At 40.9% G+C, this 18,482-nt stretch overlaps 1 protein-coding gene across 1 annotated transcript; it reads left to right on the top strand.

Moving 5' to 3' along the window:
- Positions 1-1,580: 1,580 nt before the first annotated feature.
- Positions 1,581-17,144, top strand: ncapd3 (non-SMC condensin II complex, subunit D3). The gene is made up of 35 exons (XM_073481324.1): positions 1,581-1,647; positions 2,699-2,871; positions 3,020-3,182; positions 3,682-3,845; positions 4,394-4,561; positions 4,654-4,715; positions 4,801-4,888; positions 5,037-5,170; positions 5,738-5,810; positions 5,940-6,065; positions 6,987-7,239; positions 7,436-7,474; positions 7,572-7,664; positions 7,834-7,907; positions 8,201-8,335; positions 8,513-8,733; positions 8,982-9,173; positions 9,272-9,369; positions 9,444-9,553; positions 10,296-10,403; positions 10,527-10,641; positions 11,070-11,165; positions 11,291-11,529; positions 12,615-12,694; positions 12,944-13,081; positions 13,273-13,406; positions 13,641-13,849; positions 14,122-14,232; positions 14,565-14,732; positions 14,865-14,977; positions 15,186-15,250; positions 15,797-15,844; positions 16,175-16,237; positions 16,348-16,396; positions 16,882-17,144. Exons 1-35 carry the CDS (start codon positions 1,596-1,598, stop codon positions 16,949-16,951), a joined length of 4,224 nt encoding a protein of 1,407 aa, XP_073337425.1. The 5' UTR covers positions 1,581-1,595; the 3' UTR covers positions 16,952-17,144.
- Positions 17,145-18,482: the final 1,338 nt, after the last annotated feature.

Raw genomic sequence — 18,482 nt, 5'->3', positions numbered from 1 at the left:
TTCTCGAGATCTTGAGAAAACAAAACGATAGTGTAGTATATTAAATCATTGCAGGAAACATCGTTCAGTGTAGCAATGTCAGAGGAGCAGGAGCATATCGATCACCGCGTCACATATCTTTTCAATCAAGGCCTGACACAGGCTGAAATAGCATTATGCCTTGCTATTACAGATAATATACACATTAGTGTGCATAATCTAAAAAGACGGTTAGCAAGGCTTCAGCTATATCGGCGGCGCAATCTAAGTGAGCCTAATGTCGTCATTAACTACATAGCTGACCAGCTATGTAGTTAATGAGGTGATCTCAAATTAATTATATCGTTATCTCGGGAAAACAAAGTTTCATTATCTCGAGATCTTGAGAAAATTATATCGTTATCTCGGGAAAACAAAGTTTCGTTATCTCGAGGTCTCGAGAAAATTATATCGTTATCTCGGGAAAACAAAGTTTCATTATCTCGAGGTCTCGAGAAAATTATATCGTTATCTGGGGAAAACAAAGTTTCGTTATCTCGAGATCTCGAGAAAATTATCTTGTTATCTCGGGAAAACGGCAGTTGTTATTTCGAGATAATAACTCAAGATCTCGAGTTATTATCTCAAAATAACAACTGCCGTTTTTTTCCCGAGATAACGAGATAATTTTCTCGAGATCTCGAGATAACGAAACTTTGTTTTCCCCAGATAACGAGATAATTAATTTGAGATCTCGAGATAATGACTGTGATATGATAGGCCTGAGATTATGGAGATGCTCAAGACCTCGTAGCTGGTCAGCTATGTAGTTAACGACGACATCAGGCTCACTTAGATTGCACCGCCGATATAGCTGAAGCCTTGCTAACCGTCTTTTAGATTACGCACACTAATGTGTATATTATCTGTAATAGCAAGGCCTAATGCTATTTCAGCCTGTGTCAGGCCTTGATTGAAAAGATATGTGACACTGTGATCAATATGCTCCTGCTCCTCTGACATTGCTACACTGAATGATGTTTCCTGCAATGATTTAATATACTACACTATTGTTTTGTTTTCTCAAGCTCTCGAATTAATTATATCGTTATCTCGGGAAAACAAAGTTTCGTTATCTCGAGATCTCGAGAAAATTATCCTGTTATCTCGGGAAAACGGCAGTTGTTATTTCGAGATAATAACTTGAGATCTCGAGAAAACAAATGAAATTAACTCGTTATGACGGGAAAACGGAGGAAATAAAATGTATGAATGCATGGCCCTTTAGGGCTTCCGTAATAGGACGCTTTATCTTGTGTTATTTTTTATTATTTAATTGATTTATTTAGTAGGCTATTATTATATTGGAGGCAGTCATATTCATGGTTGTATTTTACTGCTTCTCATACTCCAGATCACAAGAAGGCGGTAATGAAAGCTGAAAGAGATACACGACAAAAGAAATCAGTGACGAAGAGATGTTTCTCTGAGGCTGAACACTCCGGGACAGTAGGTGGCGCCATGCACCTCTACACGTTGGTTTGAGAGCCGCCATTAAATAAGAGAAGAAGAAACGTTTCTCTGCGCATGTGCAAAAGTCTGTCGTTTCGGGCGGGCTGATTCAAAACATAAACAAGATGGATTTGATATCTGCGCTGCACTTTCTGAAGTTAAAAGAAATCCCAGAAGGTAAAATTGTGTGTTTCTTCTACGATGTGCACGATGTTTTCTATTTTATTGATTGAAGGGAAGAATAAATTCGGATATTTTACGCCGCCCTGGCCTAAATTCAAGTTACTCTAAAGTTAGCTAACTTTACGTTAGCTATTTTCCGCCCTGTCCTCGTGTAGTTACAGGATTAACACAGTCACATCTCATTCACAAATCTTGCAGATTTGCCGATGCTGCTTGGTTTGAAAGCAAAAAACATTTCAAATGAAACCTTAGACTGTATGCGTGAATCGTTGGGGATCGGTGGCGCATTCGGCTAAAAAAACCCCCAGCTGTCAACACTCACTGCAGCTTGAGCTGATCCTTCGTCTCTTTTGAGTAACCCAAGCCCATCTTTATGAGATAACGTCAATGTTAGCTATTTGCCTTATTCAGTAAAGGGTCAGTAGTTAACGTTACGCCAAAAGGTGAAAAGTACTGTGTTGCAGCTATTCGAGACATCGTTGAATTGACAAGTTTTACAAGGGACTTTGGTGAAATATTCTGCAAATAAAGTTACTGATCAATTTAGTTATGAGGCTAGTCGCTTTAATGGGATGTATACAGAACAGGATGTATACATAATGACTAATTAAATGCACAGGACCGGTTGAATAAACCCATGTTATCGTTACTACATGTGATACGTAGGTGATATGTTGTTTTGTTTTCTGACTGTTTAGCGGACAAAATAGTAGTAGCCCAGTAGTTGGGCTCTGAGAAACTGCAATTAGCTTCTCTGACATTTTACAGTTAAACAATTAACTGAGAAATCTGGAAAATTATAGGAAGATTAATTGATAATGTAAATGATAACTAGTTCCAACCCTCTTTAAATTCCTCTGAAACATCATTTAGACAGATTTCATCAGCGGCAGACTGCTGATGGTGTTAGCAGCTTGCGTAGTTTAGTTTAAAGGCAGAAACAAACAGTTGGCATGTTGTTGGTTAAACAAAAACATCCTTACATGATTACTACAAATGGTATGTGGCACTTAAAGTATTGTGATAACTTTTTTTTAATTTTCAGCCTGGGTGGACGAAGTGTGGGACCTCGAGTTCACAGAGAGAAAACCGCTGGATGACGCCACAGAGGAAGAACTTGCAGTCAGTGGAGACAAGGCCTTCAGAGCTCTGTACCAGTGTTTACTGGCCCACGCTGCTGACCATCAAAAGTCTGCAGGCAGAGATGGAGCTACACAGGTAAAACTGATCTAACGCAAAGACAAAAGTATTGGCTCTCTGAATTTTGGGTAATTAGTAAAAAACTTGCCTGTGTGCTTTGATGTTGATGCAAAACATTAATCTGCTCGGTATCTCCTTTCCTGTCTGATCCCATGTTGAACTGCAGAGCATCTGGGCGACTCTGGGGGTGAATGGGGTGTCAGTCAAGTCTCTGGTGGCTGTGCTGTCCTTCTTCATCTTGGCAGGAAAAGCCAAAGCAGCCAACGTCCAGCAGAGAGTGAGCGGTCTGCACGCTGCCTCGATCTACCTGCTGCTCCTGGGAATCCCAGGTGAGAAAATCAGGGAGAAATATACATCTAAGAAGCCCGGCATATTGCTTCAGTGCAGCCACATAGCAGTAAGGTTTTAATTATTTTCTTCTTCTGGGGATTATTGAAACAGTGAGTAGATACTATATAGCTGTATAGCCGTCACAATTATTGGCCTATAAACACCGAATAATTTGAATCTGTAAAGTAACTTGCAGTCCAGAAAAAATAAAGTACCAGAAAATGGAAATACTCAAGTAAAGTACCTCAAAATTATACTTTATAACAGTACTTGAGTAATTTGTACTTAGGTTTATTCCATCACTGGTTGTTTGAAGTTTTGATACAAAGAGTAAAATTTTTACTGCAAATGAATATTGGTCCTACAGTATATATCAGTTATCGGTCTCCTTGATTTCTAATAATCGGTATCAGCCCTGAAAAAGCCATATCGGTTGACCCCGAGTGTGCACCTAGCTTTTAAGCTGACTTTGTGTGTATGTTTGTTCCTTGCTTTCAGGGAGTATAGCCAATAAGGTCTTCCATGAGGTTTTATTGGACACGTGTGCAGACTTGACCTCTCACTGTTGGCCTCAGGACTCTGGAAAGAAGCGCAAGAAGGACGGCCTGAAGAGTTCCCAGACAGAGGGAAAACGCTCCAAACCACAGCGGAAAGACACTGAGGTATGGTCATGTACTCAAAATCACTAAAACCTACAAGACCGTTATAAGATATGATGGTAGATAGATAATGTGTTGTACAGGGATTATCTTACCCTATCTAACTTGGATATGGATATGTGAAATAGGGCTGCAACTAACATTTCTTTTCTTTTCTTTTTTATACATCATTTTGTGTCATTTTATACATCATTTTGCTCCTCAAAATTTCCCAGAACCCAAGGTCATGCCTTCAGATTTCTTCTTTTGTCCAGCCAACAGTCCAAAACTCAAACACTCTTCATTTACTATCACAGATGACAAAGAAAAGCTGCAAATCCACCCAATATATGCTGAAGACAGCAAATGTTTAACTTTTTGCTTGAAAAATGGCTGAAATGATCAATTGATCAAAACTGTTGACAACTAATTTTCTTTCAATCGACTAATCAATTAATTGACTGATCATTGCAACTGCAGTACAGAATGATGTATTATTTAAATGACCAACAGTGGAATAAATAGTCTAGAGGGAGTGTGGAAATGATCAGAACTGTTGCTGTTATCCTCAGATGGAAGTGGATGAGGCAGAGGAAGAGGAGGAGGAGGAGCTTCATTTCTCTGGCCAGGACTTGATGAAGATCAGAGATGCTGTGGTTCTCTTGGTCCAAAGCCTCCTCAGACTCCTGGAGACATTTCAACTCAAAGACAGACCACAGAGCACCAGCAACTGCATGCAGGTAACTAATGATTCCATCATCACCCCCACTTTATACCATACTGCACTGTCCTCATGTTTGAGCTGTTTACCTGTTTGTTTTCTTCTCTGCAGATCTTCAGTAAGCTGCTGTACTTTGAGCCGGTAATTGGAGAGCTAAGCTTTGCTGCTCCGCGGTGAGTTTTCTTATTTCTCTCTCTGTCTTGTTGAAGAATGTATCAAGGATGTGATCGAGCTGACAGTACTTTTATTTCTGCACAGAGATATCACCAAGCTCAGGAGTGTTCCTGAGATGGCTTTCTACGGCCTGCAGCTGCTCTGCTCACCAAAACATGGAGACCAGAAAGAAGTAAGATCCATGGGCCCACATGGCTCTTGATTATCTGAGAATCAATTTGAGAATCACTGGACCAGCCCATTGCACACTGCTTAGTGATCATACTGACATAGCTTCCCATTAACAGATATTTCTAATAAAACTGATGTCTATTGTCCAGTCTCTGCGCAGGGTTTTCCACCAGCTTCTCTACGTGATCCTGATGATGAATAAAGGCAACAGAGGGAAGCCCTCCCTCCTTGTAACCAGCCAGGCCATCCTGTCCACCCGCGACCAGGCCGTCCATTTTGTTTGGTAAACAGCTGTCTGGTGATCAAATATTAAACCAACTGTTCAGTATAATTTCAACCAAGTGAGGACATTTTACATACCTGCCAACCTGTACACATTTTGCGTAGCACGTACGCATTTTCACATCATAATAGGCTGGTAAGGCTATTGTCCCGGATGCAGCAATTATTTATTAATGAAAAAGAACCAATTAGATATATGATTTTTGGCTGCACAGACATATACTTGAGTTGAAATCTTTTTTCAGCATAAGGTGGTTCTCAAAAAGGTCAGGTCTGACGTTGTCGTCTCACAGTTTTTTAAATGATGTACCGGACTTCATTCACCTCTGTCTTAATTAATTGGTTCACTCGCATACAATGCAACTGCTATAAGCATGATTTGTAAATGCTGACACCAAGCAACTCCATCTTCTAATTGTTCCTTCATTTTTGTTGGTGGATGGAGTGTCAAGAAACGCTTCACATCAGGATAATTTAGTTGTTGATCATTTAAGGATACTTCCAGCTGTTTAACTGGGTATAACCCAACATATAACTTTGTACCTGGTTTGTGTGTTTATGATAACAGTCATCTTGTGAATGAGCTGAAGGAGATTGCGCTTCCTTTCCTGCAGATCCTCCTGCAGCATATCTGCTTCCAGGTAAATCCTCCAGCATACACTCAGCAGTGATGCACTTCCTAGATAAGATAAAAAAGACTACTGTATTAGTAAAGTTCAGACAGTTGATGTCAACTGTATGTGATATATTGTTCTTCTGTGGATGTTTAGATGGTGGAAAAGAGTGAGTATCGAAGCCATGGAGCCCAGGCTGTGGCTATGTTGACGTCTCAGATGGAAAGTCAGGACTACGCCTGCTTCATCAAGTGGCTGTCTAACTTCTCCAGAAGCTCAAAGGTAATGCATCACACGTGTTAACTCTAATTTGTGTGAAATGTCATGATTCAGACATTATATGATGATTGCAGGTTTTTGCACATGCTGTTCAGCACGACTTCTTTCTAAATCCAGAAGGCAAACATGTAATAATAATAATAAACAATAATACATAAGTGAGTTTGAACAACTGATTTTAACAGTTCGGATTTTAACCCACTGTTTTTAAGATACACTGCAGGATAGTTAATGAACCTTTCACACATTACTATCAAGGGTGCAGAATAAAAAGTTTTTGGGTGTTGCTAAATACAATCTGATGCTACAATCTTACTTTGTTGACACTTTTATCCAATGGGCCTGCAATTAATGCATTCAGCCATGTGGATAGAACCCAAATATCTTCCAAGTACATCAAACTTTATTCAAATTGCTTTTGCTGCCACATTTACAACAATAAGAGAATAAGTGGTGACAGGAAGGTGGCTCTGGCAATTCAGTCTCAAGTCTCATTGACACTGCCTTTTAAAGGCGGGAATATTCTGCTGTTAATTCCACCTCGTATGTATGAAAGTTACATAGGGTGGAATGGTCGGACAGTTTTGTTCCAATGAGGTAGTAACAGAGCCGCAACAGAGGTGATTTGAGGTCTGTGTATAAGAGTAAGCCGGCAGCGCAGGACAGGGGTATGATGTTCTGATGGCGTTCACACTCTGACAACTAAACAGATCCTTTAATGGATATCGCTCAAAATAAAAGATAAATGTTAGGCCTTTTAGTACATATGGACGATCAAAGTTTGATCGTTTAATCCCTACAGAAAGCAAATATCCCCTACTGAATGTCAGGAATCAGTTGCTATAATCTAAATATGTGTCAGGCTTCATTATCTCCTGTCAGTGGATTCCCCATATGTACAGTCTGTTGTTCTGGCTTCTGTAGATGGTGCACCGGCTGTTCTCCATAGATGTGGTGATGGTTCTGCTTGAGCAGCCAGAGAGGCAGCCGGAGGAGTGTCAGGACCCTGAGCTTGCTTGCTTCCTGCCACACAAGTTCCTGATCCAGAGCCTGCTGTTTGCTCGGCGGATGGACAACTCCCCCACTGTCCAAGGCCACGCCCTCACCTGCCTGGCACAGTGTCTGGAGCTGCCTTCTTTCAACGTCACCCGGGCCGTCCACAACCTCTTCTCTTCCAGTGAGTTTAAAAATAGCCGTTTTTTCTGTAAAGTTAACGTAGATGTGAGGAATTTGGATTAACTTCAGTGGACAATACACTTTGTAGAGCTGATGTGTGAAAACACATGAGGGGGGGAAATCACATAACTGCTGGCATTATTGTATAATCTAAGGGGGAAATGTATGAATGTAATCTGTTTCCTCTCTTTGTTCAGCTGAAACCCACACAGTGCTGGAAGGTGAAATCACAGAAGGTATGCATACTCTTTTTCTAAATGTAGTGAAGGCCTGTTTCGCTGTAGTACATGTTGTCTGAACTGTTGGTGTTTTTGATGTGACTTTGTCCTTCAGGAAGTGTTAGCTCTCAGCAGACCCAGAAAACCTACCGCACTCTGCCGTTCAGGACTGTGGAGCTCAGCACCACAGATGGCTCCCTCTGTGACGGTGAGACAAACTAATTTCAGCATGTCACTCAAATATTTTTATTACATGCACTGGGTACTGCACAGCAATTTGGAAACAGGTGTACTGATTACACATGTGTACTTTTGTATAAATATTTATTTAATCAAAGTCTGAGATTGATTTGAATTATTATATATTTTCGATGCAGCAAAAGAGAATCTGGCTCTTCTCCTGCGGCGTGTAGAGGACTCGAAGACGAACGTGAGGAAATCGGCTCTGCAGGTATCAGGAACTGAGTTTTACCAGACAGCTTCATGTTTCAAATCCAAATAAGTAACAGCAAAATAACTCATCAGTCATTAGTACTGTATACAGTCATGGTCAAAAGTTTCCCCTTCGGCTTATGATTACAGCTTATCATCATATTTTGAATTGTGAAGTTACGGGAAAAAAATTAACTTTAAGTGTATGTAAACTTTTGACCACGACTGTCTATATTTTTTACCCTGGCTTTGTTGTAAACAAAGGCAGGCACAGATGACTTTTAACCTTCATCCTCTGCTGTCCCTCCACAGGCCCTGGTTGGTCTCCTGAAACATGCTGTGATCCCCATGAGCTGGGAGAACTTGTCTACGCTATCAGAGCGCTGCAGAGACTCAGCTGTGTCTGTGAAGAAGAAGGCCCTGCAATGTTTGGGAGAGCTGCTCGCTGTGAGTGTTAACTATTACATTAATCACCAACTAGAGTTGCAGGATATGTAAATAAAATGTATTGGTTTCTTTCCTCCTCTATGACAATAAACTCAATATCTTTACATTGGAGACAAAACAAGACATTTTTTAATAAACATTTCTAAAAGTTTATCTTTCATTTGCTCTGATCACCAGGCTAAACCAGAGTGCAACATGGTGCAGAGGGCGTGGCTGCAGGGTGTAGTGCCAGCCGTGGTGGACTCTGAGAACACAGTACAGGACAAAGCCCTGGAGGCTCTAGACCAGGTGCTGCTCAGCCAGGTCAAACAGTACTCTGCCAGCCGCCATCTAGATGCCAGTCAGAGGCTGACTTGGGACCTGCTGGGCCTGCTCTGTCACGAGTGCCAGAACCTCAGGTTGGACCAAATATATTCAGTCCCATTTGTATTTATACAGTCATACAGCAGTGAAATGCTGAATGTTTTTATTTTTATATTTAGATTGAAAAATGGTCAAAACATAATGAATGCTAGATATTGGCACAAAATATTAGGCATTAGCAATCAGTTCAAAAATATTTTTACTGACCTTAATTGTCTTTAATGTTTGGAGCATGATCACCTCACTGCTGTTGCTAATACTGTTTTTTGTCCCGGGTCTCCAGCCGATATTTCAGCAGGGCCTTCACCATCTGGTCCAAGCAGAACAAGTTTACACCATCATTCATCACCAACCTGATCTCACACACTGAGGCGGATCACGCTGCTGGGGCCTGGCTGCTGCTCTCTAAGGTGGTCGCTTCGTCCCCCAAACTGCCCTATGGCAAAATCCTGGACGCTTGGGACAGCATGATCAGGTGAGAGGGATACACAATAATTATTCACAACATTTACACTGAGCTCATAATTTATTTTCAGCTGAGGATCCACTGTAAGATGTATTTTTTGTTCTCAGTTCAAAGGATGTGACCGTGACAACCTGCTGTCACATCCTGTCTGTGATGGGAGACATCGCTGCACATTTGAATGAAGATACCAAGGACAGGATAGTTAGTAAGTGATTGTGGAATGGGGTGATGGGAAAATTAACTCGAAGAGTCTGTCATAATCCTTGTCTCTCTCTCTAGATGATCTGATGTGTTGGTTGAAGGGATTTACTTTGTCTCTGGAAGTGATCTCTGCTGCTGTGGAGACTCTTCTTCAATTTGGCCGCAGTGAAGACATCAAACAAACTCAGGTTGGACTTCTTGTCTTGCATTTATGGTATTACAGCAGTTTCAGTCCACTGATGTCATTTTAGACAATAAAGATCATTGTTAAAGTGTAAAATATCCCACCTCCATTACATATATTTGTAACGCCAAGTCACAAACGACATTTGAAGGATCATTACAAAAAATTTGTGTATATTGACTGATATCGGTACATTGGAATATTTTACTTCGTTATAGGGATGTAACAATACCAAAAACTCACAGTACAATACCATCACGATATTAAAAGGAAGAAAATGACGGTGAAGCAGACAGGACGGGTGGTGGAGAAGCGGCACAGCCACCCGGCTGCAGCTCGCCCTGCGGAAAGCCGCCAAAAACAGTTTGAGACAAGCATTGAGAATGAAACCAACCAAGCCAACCAATCAGACTCCATCTCATAACACCTGCCCTACGCAGAGTAGGGCAGGTGTTATGAGATGGAGTCTGTCTTCTTGAGTAGTATGATTGCGCCCTCTGCTGTTCAAACAAAACAATTCAAATGACAAAGAGCAGTAGTAGAATGCATTCATGCTGATTTCCCTCTTTGAGCTTTACGAGCATAATAACCACGTGATAGGCTGGTAGGTATCGTCACAGTCCCAGGTTCTCCCAATACGATGTCCATCACATCAACGCCTCTTCTATATCAGAGTTAAAAACTCATCCCCAGTTTCCACTTGTAGTTTCTGTCATGTGATACGTGATTTCTTTTGTTTTGTTCAGGCTTTTCTGAACCAGCACTGTGGTGAGTTGGTGTCTATCTGCGAGGCTTATTTAGCCAGCATCATCCTGAGTGAAAAGGGAGCCGAGAACCTCAATGAGGAGCTGATGGTGAGAACTAAGCCTTCGCTGGCTTTTCCTTCTTACCCCAACACCTTCTTTACAAACATGTTATGACCATCCAGGTCAGTATAGCTGTGCTTGTGATATGACTGAAAATGTTCTCTCTTCCAGGTAAAACACCTCCACACTCTGGGTGTGGCTTCACTTCACTGTCCTTCCAGGGTTGGCAAAAGGACAGTGCTGCTGGTGGAATCTGTCCTTACAACACATTCAGACAAACTAGCAGGTAGGGAGGATGGAAATCTAAGAAACACAGTTCTAAGTGCTGTATCATAGGCAACTGGACGTAGGTTGCTAGGGCTAGGTTAGCCCAGGTATGAATGGTTGTTAAGCTGCCTGGGGAGGGAACTCAGTACTGCACTGTAGGTGGGTGATAGGTAGTGTCGTAGACCACCTCCTCTGTTCAAAGACGACTGTTTCAGTTTGACAAGAGACTGAAAATAATGCCCCCTTTTTTATTTATTCAATCGATAATCATTTTCTACATAGAGATTAAATAAGCACCTGATATTACAAAGTGTATTGCTTAGGAGGAATGTATTACACCGTACCAAAGGGCTACTCCTGCTGGTAGTATCAAAAAAGACCAAGTAAACCATGTAAGTAAACCAACAATGACATGGCTGATCTGTTCTTTATGTTGGTCACTGACAGGGAACCAGGAGGAGCTGCCGGCCTCGCTGCCTCTGTCCCAGTTCAAAACAAACTCTCTGTCTACCAAAGTCAGAGCGCATGGAGTCATCACCTTAGGTAAACTGTCCTTCTCCCAGTTTTTGTCTGCTCATAATGGGACACAAAGTGATAGCCTCAACCTCCATACATTTCTGCCATCTCATCAGACATGTCTTCTCTTGATTGGCTTCTGTCTGGTTCAGGTAAACTGTGTCTGCAGCATGAGGAACTAGTCCAGAAGTACCTGCCGGTGTTTGCCAGGGAGCTGGAGGTTGGCACGGAGGTTGCTGTGCGCAACAATGTGGTGGTGATTATGTGCGATCTGTGTGTTCGATACACCAACATCGTGGATCACTACATACCCAACATCTCCACCTGTCTGCGAGACAATGAAGCTGTCATCAGGGAACAGACTCTGATCATGCTGACCAACCTGCTGCAGGTGGGAACTGTTGTTTGTTGTGTGTTACTATTTATTGTAGTTTAATAAAAAAGAAATGGGGTTGTATGAACATAGAGGTAACGCTATATATTAAGGTGCTTGTAATAAGTGTTTGCAGTTAATGGGCAATAAGGAACTTATAACGCTGTACACAATGCTTAATAAGAGTATATAAGAAACATCTGATTGCTAATTAAACAGGAATTAGTTTTTAGTGGTACAAATTCACAGATTGCAGCAAAAAGGTTGGCACATTTGAATCTCTTAATCTTGTTTGACTTGGAAGATTCTGCACCAATCGACCCTGTTTAACTCTTTCACGCTACTAGACTATTCCCTGAGAATCTTTCTAGAGGGGTGAAGGGATGGGAATCAATGTCAAGTTCCAAGTTGTTGGCTCTGTTGTAGCTTGTTGATTCCTTGTATCAACGTTGGGGTTATTCTGACAGAAAACAATGACGTCAAACTCCTGAGTCTACACCGCTGTAAACTTGCAACAGGACAGAATCATGACAGAGATAAAGAAACGGTCCAAAGCATGGCTTCTATTCATGAAAAGAGATAACTGCAATGTTAGCTGTAATGTCTGTAAAATGATTTCAAGTAAGTGTGGAAATACCAAAACTATGCAGAAACATCTGTCATTGCAACATGGGTTTATATTCCAGGAATGCCATGTATTTCACATCCAATGCACGTGTGCCACTACTTCCAACTGAGCGGTACGCCCATTACAGAGGGTAAACATTCTCTGTTATAATAACATTATTGCCAAAAAGGCACTTTGACTAAAAAAAAACCCAAAATGAAAACAAATCCTGTAGAAATTGTAGTCATTTTATCCATTTTACGTAGATGCTGACAGTGTTGCTACAGCTTTCCAAGAGAGATAATAAAACAGTTGCACTGACTCTTTTTTCCACACAGAGACTCTTTTTTCCAATCAGAAAATTGATTAGGAATCAATAAAGAATCAAACCGATAAGCAGAAACAATCTCGGCAGTAGTATCAATAAAATGTTATCAGTTCCCATCCTCAGAAGGGTGTGTTTTTAATGTTTATCTCGCCCTTGTTGTTTTTCTAGGAGGAATTTGTGAAATGGAAGGGCTCCCTCTTCTTCCGCTTCATGGTGGCGTTGGTCGACCCAGTTCCTGCCATTGCCAGGTAAATCACACTGCATAGATAGAAAGATGATGACTACGTAAATAATAATGGATTCTACTGTAACAAGTGCCAACGTTGTGGCAGTGTTGGGAAATCAACAACGTCCTAAATCATTGTGTCAGTATTGTAATGTCCAAGACAAAGATCATACATCACGCACACACACACGGAGCTTGGACCAATCCTGTTGACCGCCTAGAGAAATCAACCATAATATCAAACCTAAGTGCTGCCTGTTTCCTTTCCCAGTCTGTGTGAATACTGTCTGGTCCACCTGCTGCTGAAGAAGAACCCAGAAATGTTCAGCATGCACTTTATCGAGTGCATCTTCCACTTTAATTCCTACAACAAACACAAGTCCTACAACAAGTTCCCTCAAAGTGAGAGGTAGGAAACTGTCATGCACCTCACATCTGGCTTCATTTCTCTTCGATTATTTTCAAAGATAACACTTTAACTAGACTGATAAACTGAAATATTACACTATGTATCCTGTTACAAATCATGCAAGGATTATTTGTAAAGTTTACTCAATTGTTTTTTGTTCACTGGACTTATCTTTTTCAAAATCTGTCCAGAGAAAAGGTTTCGTTTTCGCTGAAAGGAGCTCATCACCATGACAAACGTTTTCGGATCTACCGCTTCCTGTTGGAGCACTTCACAGACACGCAGCGCTTCAACATCACCAACAAGATCAATCAGACCATCTTAGGTGAGCATGTACGCGGAGTAAAATCAAAGCTAGAAATCACTCGTGCATAAAATCACTGATTCGTTTTTACAAATAAACCCTAGTTATTCTTCTTTCAAGCGTGTTTTGAGCATCTTAACAAATTTTATTTGTGATTTCTGGACTGTGGACTGACCAAAGTCTTTCACCAATGGAGCAGTATTGACCTGAAATAGAAAAAAATCACTTGTAACCTCCTACCTTTTCCTACCTCAGCATGCTTTGCAGATGAGGAACTGCCTCTAGATGCAGATGGTGCTGCGATTTTGTCAGAGACCTTCAAAATCTTGAGTCTGAAGGAGATGAAGCTGCAGGCCATATCTGCAGGAGCAGGAGGCGCTGCAGGGGAGGAGCCAGAGGAGGAGAACATGGCCAACATGGCTAAGGCTGTCCTACAGGCAGCACAGAAGAAGGTGGTGTCACAGGTTAGAAATATTGGCCAAGTTACTTGAGAAGTGTAATCAATTACGCATAAAGAAAAAAATTACATTCCATAACTCTGCAGCAGACTCACTTACACGCTCTACTAAGTAAGTCCCCCCCCCCCCAGTAAGTCAAGTGAATAGCTGTGATCAACATCAGGCTGCAGGTACAATACGAGATTAGCGATAGAGGGTTCCTACTGGAAAATACCAGCTGTTCAATATTGTGTAATTTTGTGTGGCGCGCCTCTTAGCTCTCCTGCTCTGACCCACAGGTTCAGAAAAAGGCCTTCATTGAGAACACAGTTCCTCTCATCATCAGCCTGAAGAGCCTGCTCGAGCAAAAACGCTCTCCTGTCCTCAGAGACCTAATGGCATACCTCCAGGTGAGTTGTACACACTCTCTCTGCATGTTCATTTCATTAATCAAGGGGGAGAAGAAAAAAAGATCTACAGAGATTAAATCAAATACATTGTGAGTCTCTATTGCCAGACTGATGTATGGAATTGTATTAGATGTTACTGAGTCCACTTCCTGAAGAGCAGACTATAATGCAGCATGAAGACAGGTTGAGTGATGTTCATGTTTCCACTCATTCAGTTTTTAAATTATAGTTGTCTTGGTCTTTAATTGTCTTAAACCTAACCTTACCTTGAAGTTCTTTAGTGTGTTACATATTTCATAATTTACATAACATTATGCTGTTGTTCCTATTAGGTGACAATGCAAGACTACCGTAACGAGGTGAAGGAGTGTTTCTCTGGAGACGAGCAGCTGGCGGCTGAGGTGGAGTTTGCTCTGAAGACGGCTGAGAAGGAGAGAGAGATGGAGGAACAGTTGGAGAACTGCAGCCTGACAGGAGACAGCAGGATTCCCACTGCACAGGTCAGAACACACCACGTTCGCAACAACACTGATAGTTAAGATATTGAGTGCATCTACACTTACATTAATACAAGTGCAGGCCGGTGTCTGTGAGTTCCAAACAGTCATCGTGATTGTGCTCTCTCTCCTCAGCGTTCAGTCCAGGGCTCTCCCGTCAGGATCAGGCCCCTCCTCCCCTACAGCTTTGCCACACCACAGGTGCCACGTCCAAACCCCCTGTCTGCCAGACTGACAAACACTGATAGGTAGGTCTCCATCATAGCAGCTGTTGAACACAAGGGACTCACTAATAAATGAAACACGGTGTGCCTAGTAATTAACATTTTTAACAGTTTTTTCTACTTCGTAGGATTCCACTGGTTTCCTTTTATCCAGTATAATATGAATACACATTTACATGCACGTGGATTCAGTGTGGGAAAAAAATAACAATGCGTGTGTATCTTTTATCAGTCGTGTGCGCAGATCCAGGCGGGAGGAACATGTCCAGTCTAAGTCAATCGCTCTGGAAAGAACAGGTATGACACACTGGACGTTTATGGAAACTCTGAAAGTGAATCAAAGTTGTTGATCATAGTGGTCAATGAAGAGAATTACTGAGTCTTAGAGCATGCTTTTACTGCTTTGGTTCACTCCTGCCGCTCTCTTAACTGCGTTTTCGGTCACAGTAGGCAGTCCTTTTAGAGAAAAAGATCTAAAAACCCATTTGGAGTAGCTGATGATCACAGTGGAGTATTTAACAGCGAAACAGCCAAATATTTTGCTCAGGAGTTGGATGAGAAAAAACAAGTGAACAGAGTGTATATTGGACAATGTATTTTCTTGAATTTTCTAAAATTAATTAGAGAATGGAATAGCATGGGAAAACTGTACTTAGTGCTACATTTTTTAAATTACAGAAGCAATTTAAACTTGTTTAAAGGTGTAATTGAATTATTTGATATCATTCCCAATCTGATTATAATAATCACATAGTTTTCAATGTAATGATGATTGAAGTATTTTACAGAGACTGACAGCAATCTATCGTGACTGATAGTTTGTCTTATGTGACTTTGTTTCAGTGATGCACAAAGGAGCTGTGAATGACCGAGCCTTCAGCACACCAGCAGGTACAACCTCTGCAATATGTCCCACACCACACACCTGGTCTTAAACGCATGCTTTCATCCATATAATATTTCAGCACCACATGTGTATATAGATGCTACTAGAAGGAATTGAACACACCACCTATAGCAGTACTAGGGAGAGTTCTCCGCTGAAACTATTTCTCAACTACATTCCTTGATAAACTTTAACTGACCTTCAGTCCTGTCCGTCCAATCTTTGTCTCATCAGTACAGTGCATTTCATTTTAGTCCTGTTACCTTATTGAGAAGGATTTTTATCTCTCCAACACACCCAACTCCAACTGTCCATCTGTCCTCCCTGTCATCCAGGTGTCAACGTCAACTTAACCTTTGATGAAGGACTCAGCGCGATCTTCAGTGAGCGAGGAACAAGTGAGTTAATCTGGTTTCAAGTTTCAAGTATGACAGCGTCCCTGTTCCGTAGAAATCAACCTGCGAGGTCGACAGGTTTAGATTAATCTGTGTCTGTTGTGTTCTTACAGGTCTTGGCGGAGAGACCAGTGTTCTTCATGTGCGTCCAAATGAGCAGCAGTAAGTGTGTTACTTTAGTCATATCTTCAACAAATTTCATTCATTTGGGCATCTGATTAAGATGCCACCTGGGGTCCGTCCTTTGGAGGTTTTCTGTGCATGTACAACTAGCAGGAGACCCTGGGGTAGACCCAGAACTCCCTGAAGTGAGCACATTAGAGATGCACGTTATGGATTATTTTCAGCCAATTGGAGATATTTTTCTCTTGGATTTCTGCCTCCAATGCAGTACAAGGGCGGTGTATGTCATTTAGTTTGTGTTGCTCACAGCACTTTTTTTTTCTTTCTTTCTTTGTTCGGGTCCTTTCATTGGGAACTTTCTCTGTTTCAAGCCTTAAATATATCGATTAGACTTTTGATTTTAATTTAAATGGCGAAGCTTGTCTCGTACTACACTGCGGCAAACACTGTTTTATATTCCCAGTGTAAGGAATGTTTCTGTGGAGAAGGTGGGATTTATAACTCGGCTCTCTTCTGTGTTTCAGAGCTACTGGACCGAGGCTGTGGAACGTGCAGTCTCCTCTCCGCCAGAAGAAAAAACCATTGAAAGTTTAATTGACATGCAGCTTCATTTCTTTGTTTCTGTTTTTTGTCTTTACTAAAACTACAGCTGTTACCGCTTCTTTCATCTTCATTTACATCTACATGCTGTTGATTGATATTCTGTCAACTTTATCTTTGATATATTTGTGTAACTATTTGTCTGAATTTTTTTGGTAATAAAGGGGACCTTGATTTTTGGTCATCAGATTTGTTGCAGGTCTACACTATGTTGTTAAAACTGCTTTCTTGTATATTTCCTACCTTGGTGGTAGATGACCATTAATACTGTAACATATGTGTACCTAAACTCAATGAAAATATATATGAAACACTTTTGTTTAAGCTCCCATTTTCCACAAGTTCAAGTAAAATATTTAAGACTGTAATGCACAAAAAGGAATAATTTCTTTGAGATGATTTTGAGCACAAATTTGTTAAAATCAGTGTTAGAGAGCACTTCTCCCTTGCTAAGATAATCCATCCCCCTGACAGGTGTAGCCTATCAAGATGCTGATTAAACGGCATGATTAGTGCACAAGTGCGCCTCGGACTGTTCACAGTAAAAGGCCACAAATTGTGTGATTTCGAACTTAGCCAAATTCCTTTTAATCAACTTTAAACTTAGAGCTCTCGCAGTCATGATGCACTGACACAGAATCCTTAGGAAGGTTCCCCTCCGAGGAAACTAATGTGGTCTTTTCAGTTGAATTAACTTTCATGGACATGGTGAAGATCTGAAGGCCGCCATGTTTTCCAGTGTAATTGTGTGTAATTGTCCCACAACAATTCACACAAAAACAGAAATGGAAAAAAACACTGAAATAAGAGAGTAACAGTTGTGCATTTTAGAAGAAATGAGAAATAAATTATATTTTTTCTTTGGTAAATTCTGGCTACCTACTGGAAAACAAAACTGAAGTTGGAGAGAAACACTGATAATCTGCTGAACCTACAAAGTAATTACGGTATATACTGTAAATATTTTAGTTAAAATATGCTGCCAAAACTACAGAAGCCCTAAAGCTCGAAATAACAACTGCCGTTTTCCCGAGATAACAGGATAATTTTCTCGAGATCTCGAGATAACGAAACTTTGTTTTCCCGAGATAACAATATAATTAATTCGAGATCTTGAGAAAACAAAACGATAGCGTAGTAGACTAAATCATTGCAGGAAACATCATTCAGTGTAGCAATGTCAGAGGAGCAGGAGCATATCGATCACCACGTCACATATCTTTTCAATCAAGGCCTGACACAGGCTGAAATAGCATTATGCCTTGCTATTACAGATAATATACACATTAGTGTAGGACGCGGTGATCGATATGCTCCTGCTCCTCTGACATTGCTACACTGAATGATGTTTCCTGTAATGATTTAATCTACTACACTATCGTTTTGTTTTCTCAAGATCTCAAATCAATTATATTGTTATCTGGGGAAAACAAAGTTTCGTTATCTCGAGATATCGAGAAAATTATCTCATTATCTCGGGAAAACGGCAGTTGTTATTTCGAGATAATAACTCGAGATCTCGAGA

This window comes from Pagrus major, chromosome 15, assembly GCF_040436345.1.
Source record: "Pagrus major chromosome 15, Pma_NU_1.0".
Taxonomy (NCBI): Eukaryota; Metazoa; Chordata; class Actinopteri; order Spariformes; family Sparidae; genus Pagrus; species Pagrus major.
The sequence above is the reverse complement of the archived record's forward strand: the minus strand, read 5'-3'. Positions and strand labels throughout refer to the sequence as shown.